Source organism: Buceros rhinoceros, unplaced genomic scaffold (genome assembly GCF_000710305.1).
Source record: "Buceros rhinoceros silvestris isolate BGI_N320 unplaced genomic scaffold, ASM71030v1 scaffold34239, whole genome shotgun sequence".
In the NCBI taxonomy this organism is placed as follows: domain Eukaryota; kingdom Metazoa; phylum Chordata; class Aves; order Bucerotiformes; family Bucerotidae; genus Buceros; species Buceros rhinoceros.
The window spans coordinates 1,387-10,315 of record NW_010430370.1 but is presented as its reverse complement, the minus strand read 5'-3'; the positions used below and the strand labels follow the sequence as shown (position 1 = coordinate 10,315).

At 40.8% G+C, this 8,929-nt stretch overlaps 1 protein-coding gene across 1 annotated transcript in view; it reads right to left on the bottom strand.

The window, feature by feature from the left end:
* Positions 1-8,121, bottom strand: part of TOM1L1 (target of myb1 (chicken)-like 1) — a gene marked incomplete at its 5' end in the record, with an annotated part of 19,416 nt that extends 11,295 nt beyond the window's left edge. The window contains 4 exons of the mRNA XM_010143019.1: positions 384-491; positions 2,046-2,165; positions 2,582-2,731; positions 8,043-8,121. Coding sequence (XP_010141321.1) covers positions 384-491; positions 2,046-2,165; positions 2,582-2,731; positions 8,043-8,121 — 457 coding nt within the window. The remainder of the gene's footprint in view (positions 1-383; positions 492-2,045; positions 2,166-2,581; positions 2,732-8,042) is intronic.
* Positions 8,122-8,929: the final 808 nt, after the last annotated feature.

The following is an 8,929-nucleotide window of genomic DNA, read 5'->3' as shown; positions in this document are numbered from 1 at the left end:
TGGAACTGAACCACCCCTTCCTCCCTGCTTTTTAGAATAATCTCTTCACAACTTAGCCAAACTTTCTTTTGCATTTCTCACTTATCTCTAAAGTAACTTTTATCACCTTGCATAACAACACTGTCAGACATTGTTTAATAATCTCACGCTTGAGTAAATGATTCCACTTTCTGGTTAGGTACAGCCTGGCATTTACTGAACTCACTTATGCTGGTGTGCCAAAGCAGAGTAGGCACATGAAACTTCTTCAGGAGAACAAACCTAAACCATGAATAAAGTGCTATGCCACTCCAACTGCTGGTCCCTTCCAGTGGTCTGTCCTCCCAGGTTGCTGAAATCCAGTTCAAGCAGACCCACCCTCCTCCAAACCTGTACTACTGCACCTGCTCAGGAGTCAGCAACAGCATTGGGCCTGCGGAAAGAGGCAGTAAAGAACGTTTTGCAGGATTGGCAGAAGATGGTGATGACTTTGTAGAAGGCTGAGATGAAGCCTGCAGAAAAACAGAAGAGCAGAGCTTGGGTTTACTGAAAGAACTGAAGCAGACATCCAAATGAGAGAGCTACAAAACAATTGTCAGACTAGACAACTGGGCACTAGCTTTCTCGTAATCAATGCTCCCAGGGTACGTGTTGAGCCAGGTTTATTTACAAGTATAAATCTAATGGCTATTTTGAAATGCAAAGAGGCTTGGAACTGAGGCATCTCTTAAATGGGATTGCAAGTAAATTGCATCACAGGATGAAGTGGGAACGGCTAAGAACAGGCTGGCTCCTTGAGCTCTTCAGCCACCTAGCAGCCAGAGCCCTTTCCAAAGTGCCACTGCAATTTTACAATGAAAGTTTAGAATGTGATCATGCTTGGAAGCAGTGAAAAGGTTCTGGGGTTCAGTTTGGGTCTCTGCAGAAGATGAACTACAAAAGCCTTCTGGATTGAAAAGCTGGAACACTTTGTCCACAGAAAGCTCTACCTACACGGCATTTGAACTTGCTGCTGTGAAAAACAAAACCCAAACCCCAACTTGCACAAGACTACACACTTCAAGTACTTTGTTTCCTAGAGACTGGGATGAAAACAGTGTTCAGGCCTGCTGTAGCCGAGATCAACAGAAGGTTTGCCACTGATTTTAATTGGCAGACATGTGGTAGACAACATAGTATCTATTGTACTTGGTGAGAAAAAAATTGCCTATGGAGAGCATTCCCCACGCAGCTTGTTCAAACAACCTTTAAACACAGAAGCTTTTGTGGACTCCACTATTCAATCATCAAATCCAACTCAGGACAAATCAGAATCATTCCTGTCTGCACTGATTATAGACTGATTATAGTAATTGCAAGGTTACACCCAGTGGTGGATGGCTTTCACTCTTCCCTAAACTCTTGTGAAAACTCTAATAGAAGAAAAAAATCTGGAAATAATGGCTTTAAAACATGTACTGTATTTTCAGCTGATGTCCAATGCTGAAGCCATTATATTTAATGTCCTTGAAGCTACACAATGCTATCTTGACACGTGTTTAAATAACATGTATTGTGTACAAGGTGCATAAGAGCTGGAGATACATAGCTAATAATATTTCTGTATATATTTCTATCTCTCTTGGTTTAAAGATAAATAATGCTCATATTCTGAACAGTATGTGTTTTTGTGAAAATCTTATTTTAGTTGAGGCTTTCAGAAGTTGACATGTTTGGAGCACTCAGCTTTTACTCACTTTTGAAGCAAACAGCATGTCCAAATCCATACACACTTCAAAAGTATCAAGAGAGAGATACTTCCTTTTCGAGAACATATCCACTAATCCATGGCTTGAAATACAATCAATTATTATCTAGGCCAGGTTTCTTTGTTGTTATCTCAGCTATTATAATTGAAAATGATTCCTGCTCACATGCTTAAGTAGGTTGGTCATATTCTGCCCTGGAGCATTTAAATAAAAGAGACCCAAAACAAACACACCTGCTATTGTCTACAGAACTCATACAATGAGCACATCCTGTTTCTGATTGACAATGGTTATTGAAGCATCCCTGTGTATCCCCACCTTAGGTGCCCCTCTGCTGGTGTCAGAAGGTGGAAACTCCACTCCTTTCTTCAGCAATTCTAGATAAACTTCTTTTACTTCGCTCACATCCACCATTCCTTGGAAACCTCGGGCCCACGTCTGGTTTTGAAATAGCAGGAAGAGTAAGTCACAGAAACAGACAGTCAGTGGGTTAGACAAGAGCTTCTAAAACACATAGTCCTGAAGGCAGGTCATTCCCTCCATCTACTCCAGCTAACTCCATCCAAAGCAGCAGGAACCACAAAAACTCCAGTTACCTCTCATCCCACCTGCTAAGTGCATCCACAGAGGGAGCATCCACACAGACTGGAAAAGGACTACAAAAGGTGGAGGCAGTGTTCCAGTTCTCTCCCTTTGTCTTCCAGTCTGTGCTACTCCTGCATGAAGTCAGAGCAGCAAGAATAAAGCCTGCTTTAGGAAGAGGTTCCCCTGAGTACAGTACAGAAACGGGCTGCATCATTAAATGTTTACCATATAGCAGAGACACAAACACTTACTGTTTACTCCAGACTTACCATGATAAAGGTCAGGATTCTCTCCTGCATGTCAATCGGCAGATTGTATCTTGGATTGAGTAGTTTCACCAGCTTGTCTTTACAAAAATCTTTCTTCACAACCAAGGACTGGAATCTTGGGCCACAGTTCTCTGTACACATGTCAAGCAGCTGCACACACAAAAAGCTTCTGTTACACAGATTCTAGGAAAAATACCCCAACTTGACTGCTTTTGTTTTATTTGTTCCAAGGTGCTATGGGAAAGAGCATGAATGGATACGAATAGAATATTGCCAGCTATCTCACTAGAATGTCTGATGAGGTTACTGCGGAGAAACAGTAGCTCACTGTGTGCATCGTTACACCTACACAATACAAAATGAGATATGTTACCCAAAGCTATACTGTTTTAACAGAGGGGCAGGATCACACTTGTTTCCATATCATAACAGTTACTGAACAGAGGGTACCTTAACAGCATGAACTCTGTCCATAGCTTAAAAAAATGGCTAGTACAGATGCAGTAATAGTGCATAGTATGTGCCTAGCACATACTATCTCGGTCTGACAGATTCTGAAGAGCTCTACAAGAGAAGAAAACAAGGTTACCAAATGCCTCTCTTCTAATCTGCCCTGTGAGAAACTCAAGAAAAAAATAGAAAAGAATAGAATCAACAATTTCTCCATGTGTTTTAAAGGTCACATTGATTTGAAAATTTCATGGGTTTTGAGACAAAACTTCCCCTGAATCACCCAACAGACAAGATATGTTTTCAAAAGGATACACAGATTTGAAGGGATGTTATTGTATTCTTGATAAAAATAGGTTAAATATACTCCCTTATTCAGAGCAGACTATATCTGACTAAGTCGTAATCATTTTAGCAACTCATTTTCTAGCATTAGGACTTGGGGATTTTTCTCCCAGTGTGATGAGGAACTGATGGGAGAACAGGTTTGAGACCAGAAGAAAATACACTGCTGAAATGAAAACAGGGTAGAACAAAGAGACACTGGGACTGCTGTGCAAAAAACTGAGACATAATTACCAAAAAATTCTGGCTCGAATCATTATTTTTTATTTGAAAGAGTACATGAAACATATGCTAATAAGCCAAGTCATTTCCCTGTGCAGCACTTCAAAGATGGTCTGTGTAAAACATTTTCAACCCAGTGCATGGGAAATTTGGTATGCTACTCCCTATTATTAATTCCCTACTTAAGGGACTGAGTATTTACCCTCTGAATGAAAGTACGGAACTAATGGGCTAGATCCTCCACTCAATTATGGCAGTACAGCCCACTCACTTAGACTGAAACTCAACTAGTGTAAGAAAAAGAATTTGACTCAGTAACTGGTCCATTCATGCACAAGCCACTTGCATGCTAATAACACCTTCCGTTCTAATTTCAATATGGTTATTTGTCACTGCAAATAGGACTTCACCTTCCCAAGCAGTTCCATAGGCATGAATGCATCCAAGGTGGCCAAGTCAACCACTGCTCCACGTAACAACAATGGAATCTCAACAGAACCATGTTTTAATAACAGAATGGGCAAATTAACTCCAACCAAACCATTAAACTGCCTCTAGATGACAGGCAGGACCTGAGAACTGTTGGAACTGACAGAGCTGCTATATCCCAGGCTAGCAGATACCACACATGCAGCTGAGAAGAGATCTGCACTGAGCTAAAAGGAGTGAATGGCACAATCAAAGCCCTCTGGTTCACACAACAGCAACACAAAACTGAAGTGATAAAATGCACCTGAACAGAGGTGAGGACAAAGTATAAGACTGAAACAAAAAGGGGAGAAGTTGGTGGGTGTAACAGAAAGTCAACGACATTCCTTATCAATGGAGACCACTCAGAATTCAGTAGGACTGTCTGCTCCTCTACAGCGGCCAGGTACAGTCCATAACACCGTACTGAATGGACGTAGTTTGTGGTGAATGCAAGAAAACACAGATGAACAGTTTGCTTCTTTGTATTTCTGACTCAAAAGGAACAAGTCATGAATTCGCCTCCAGGATTACACTCTACTAAACATATACTGGTGTCAACCCAGTGGTTTTTCAAGTGCCAGCATTTAAAGGAAACCCACGCGAGCAGCTTTTTCAGCTGCCATTCATCACTTACAGTGTGGTGGCTATGTAGACTTTACCAGGAGCCTGCATTTCAAAAATATCAATTTTTCAGTAGCCTTGAATTTTTCAAATTTTACATATATATCCAACTGAAATATGGATTTCTTTTGCTCCCACTTAAAGTACTTTTCTTTTCCTCTTTGCCCACATATACTATAAAGTGTAATAAAATTGACAAGGGCTTCTTTTGATTGAGGAGCTGGAGGGCTCTCTCAATTGTTCTTTTTTAGATACTCTGCTTTGTAAAACATTAATTTAACAAAAGGCAAACGTGGCCTTCAGATTTCTCACTAAAGTTACAGAATATTAAAAACAGAAAAAAGCCAAAGGCAAGAAAACAAACTCCAAAATTTAAATCTAACCAATTATTTCCTTTACAATACTTTCCAACAATGAAATGAAACAATAATTCCACCTGAAATTTCTGCCCACTGCTTTGACTGTAAGAGTATGTGTGTGGACAGAGGTCTAGAGGGACACATTCAATAAACTACTTCCCCGTGTGTTGTTCAGCTCCTAAGAATTTACGGGCATCAGAACTGGGGCCCTGCAGCGAACGCTTCAGAAAACCAAGGGAGATCCACTGAGACACGCGAACAGGCGTCTCAGCACTGACTACGTAAACAGAGTTTACGTATCCAAAATCTACTAGCAATAAGAAGTCAAATAACACAGCTTTGTTGAATTCCTGCCTAGAAGTTCTCATCATCTGCACTCTGATTGCAAAATCACCACTGCCAAGCCTGATCTCTTGGCTTTATCAAAGACTCTGCATGAAGCAACCTCATGGCCTGACACACGTACGCCCCAATCCACGTGACTTCACCAGCACCAGGTAACTTCGGTGGACCACAGTGCAGGAAGCCAAGCCACAGCCAGCACATTTACAGCTGGCACTCACCCTTCTCCAAAAAATAAGCATCTGTGAAGAAGCAGGAGGAAGATACTGTTGAGACTGAGGCATGTCTCAGTGAGAAAATCATGGCTAACACATGCAGTCGTGCTACTTCTGATGAAGACTTTCACATTCCACTGCATGTGTGTTCTCTGGGAATAAGGTCCCTAAGCAGTTTCATTTGAATGTTTAAATTCCAGCATTTAAAGGTTGAGTAAACAAACATGGATCAAAGCACATTTCAAAAGAAAAGTGGTTTGTAGGTCTGGAGACAATTTGATGGAGTCTCAAAAGCTGGATGACTAGATTTACTGTACGAAATACACGTAATAACTCAGTTCATAAAGAGTCCTTACTTTTGTAGAAATTTAGAAGAAAAAAGATTTTTAAGAGATAAGAGTCGCATGGGGGACACTTGTGTTTTGAGAATTTAACGTTAATTCTGTTATTCCAATTGCAATTATTTGCTGTTCCAATCTAAGCATTTCAAACTGGGAAATAGGAAAAATGTCATTAGGGCAATCAAGAACATAAAATCAGAAGATACAGCACATAGAAAGACTGATATGGGAACAAAGGAGTTAAAAGTCATACAACGTCAGCAATGGAAAGGTTTTACATTGCTAAACTGATGGCAGCACTGGTAGAAAACCAGAAAAAGGAAAGGAGCAGGGGCAGAGGGAGAGGCAAAGGGTGGAAGAACTTACATAAGAAGAAAAGCAGGAAGGGAGAGAGTTAGAGGAAAGGCTGGCACTATTAAAAAAAAACAACAAAACCAAAACCACACACTCAGGCAGAAGAAACCTGCAGTCAGAAAACAGAAGCTGGGCCAAAAGCCCAAAAACCTGGCACAGACAGTTACATGCACACGAGTGGTTGTGAACAGACATGGAGAGAGGGGCCTGACTGGTAAAGAGACTGATATAGCACGACCAAAACCTGGTACATGCTCAGTCTGTGTGCAAATACAATAAGCTTCCAGGTCAATGTGATAAAGTTCTTTCTTGGTTACACCTGAAACAAGATTCTTCTCCCACTCTGACGATCTTAAGAGCTAAGCTAATGAGACCTTGGGTGCATCTGCCGAGTAAATATCCAAGGAAAGGCTCCCAAACCTACGCCCTAGGTTACCAGAACTCCAGTTGCCTGTACCAGATATTCAGAAAAGGACCTAGATGCACCGACTAGGAGAAAGAATGCAGATCTGATACAGGGGCTGCAATTACAGCGGAAACCGAGCATTTCTGTTATGCAAACACGTACAACACTCAAAAAGGTGACTCATGAGACAGTGGAGGAAGCCAGAAAAGAAGTGAGGAAATGGAATGAGCTGAAGGTATACATCGGTATGTTCAACACATTTATCTGCATCTCTAACCTGTCAGGAGACACTGGGGCAATTGCTAAGCGACCTACAATTCAACACTGTCAATCACCTATCTTCCTTAACTACTTCTCAGCACATAGATAATGATACAGATAATCATTTTGCACAACACATACCAAACCCATGAGTAATATACTCAGTGTAATGCAGACAGGCCTCTATAGCCTCAAAATAGGAAATGGTGAAGAAAATTCTTCTAGACAAATAATGAAAGGCACAAATCTCCAAAAAAACTTAAAACTCGAGTGGTATGATTCTTCTCATAGTTGCACTGTTGTTAGTCAAGGGTAATTCAAGTTGTGAACTCTGGACTTACGACAGCGTTAGGAACTTCCTGCTACTGCCTACGTTATCGGTGTAGTGGAAAAGAGACTACGTTAACATACTCCATCTTACACTGACTGAAATCACACCAGTTCCTCAAACTCTGGGGTAGTCTGGAAACACTGTCAGACTCTGGAGAGCAGTTACATCAAACCAGGATATTCCCAGCCACTCCAACCTTTAGCCATAACACCTGAACCTCATGTAGCCTACCCTGTGTCTTGCTCCCTTGCTTAACTCGCCATTGTCTCCCTTTCAAGCTTCTCATTTATACGTGGTAACACTTTATCTTTACAAAACAGGTATCACACATTCCGCTGTGCTGCATTCCATGCTTAGTTTAACCAAGATCAGTACCACAAGGTGAGTAATAGAATGGGCAAATGTAGCTTTTCTGTAATATCCCCACCTCTGTACCTTTCACAAACGGGTGGGGCCCTCAGAGAGGGGCAGTCACTGGAGTAAATAAGAACTAGACTACTTCTACAAAGCACAAGTTTAAGAAAACCCCAAAATGCAACAATAAATTTAAGAATTTGCATCATCTAGGACTCTATGGAACTCCAGTAGACCATCTGATCTGCTCCGTGTTAGTGCTGTACACACAAACAGTACAGACAGAAAACATCCCGGAGAGTTGTGTCAGGGATAATTTGCATGCCACCTTATCGTTTAAAATGTTTTCCTTCTTAGCGTCTAATTAATATAAACACAGCTATACTTACAGACAGGGTAAGCCTGATCTCCTTATGGTTACAGTTTTTTGAGAGTTTTTTCTTTAGTGCTTTAACTGCATCTTTAGGCCTGTGTCAAAAAATTAAGCAGAAAAAAGTTACCAGTGAAGTTAGACTGTTTTTCTAGTTCATAACTTCATCCGCGAGACAAAAATACCAGCTTGAGATATGGGACTAAAATCATCCCTGTATTTACACCCACATAAAACCAGAGAATTGCCCCATTGATTTCAGCAAAATCACTTCAGCACTGAGCTACAGTAACACAGCAGTGAATCAGGTTTGTTAGTGCAGGCTGTGCGCTACTCCAGAGACTTGTGCAGAGAAATAAAGTTATTCTTCTCTGCAAAGTTTCCTCTAAAATTATATTATTTCACTGTTGTCCAATAGATTTACTTATCCAGCTTTTACTGCTATGAAAGGGAATAACAATTGCCAGCTGTATCAAGAATTGACTGGTATCTATTTTTTTTTTTTATGTATGATGCAATTAAAAAATACTCTCCTGGGAGTGCTGTCAGGAGTAGGGGTGTCTTGGCTAACTTCCAATCTTATAATTGCAGGATGCTTTTAACTCATCTAAGTAATCACCACGTACAGGTACACAACCCATTCCACCCCAGAGATAGTGGCATTTCTAGCCCAGTCATTTTGATTTCTATATATACACCCCATATCTTTTAACTATCTATGTAGGAGGAAAAGGGTGGAAGATGGTATCAAGCTTATCACGAGGGAAACAGTTTTGCCTGATTAATATGGGCTATCTTTAGAGTACCATTATTAGGGCCAGCTCAATGCTCACGATCAACAAAAACAAGACGTCCTAAAGTCTCTTTAGGATCTCTCTAGAATCTAAGATGGAGCAATAGGCACAA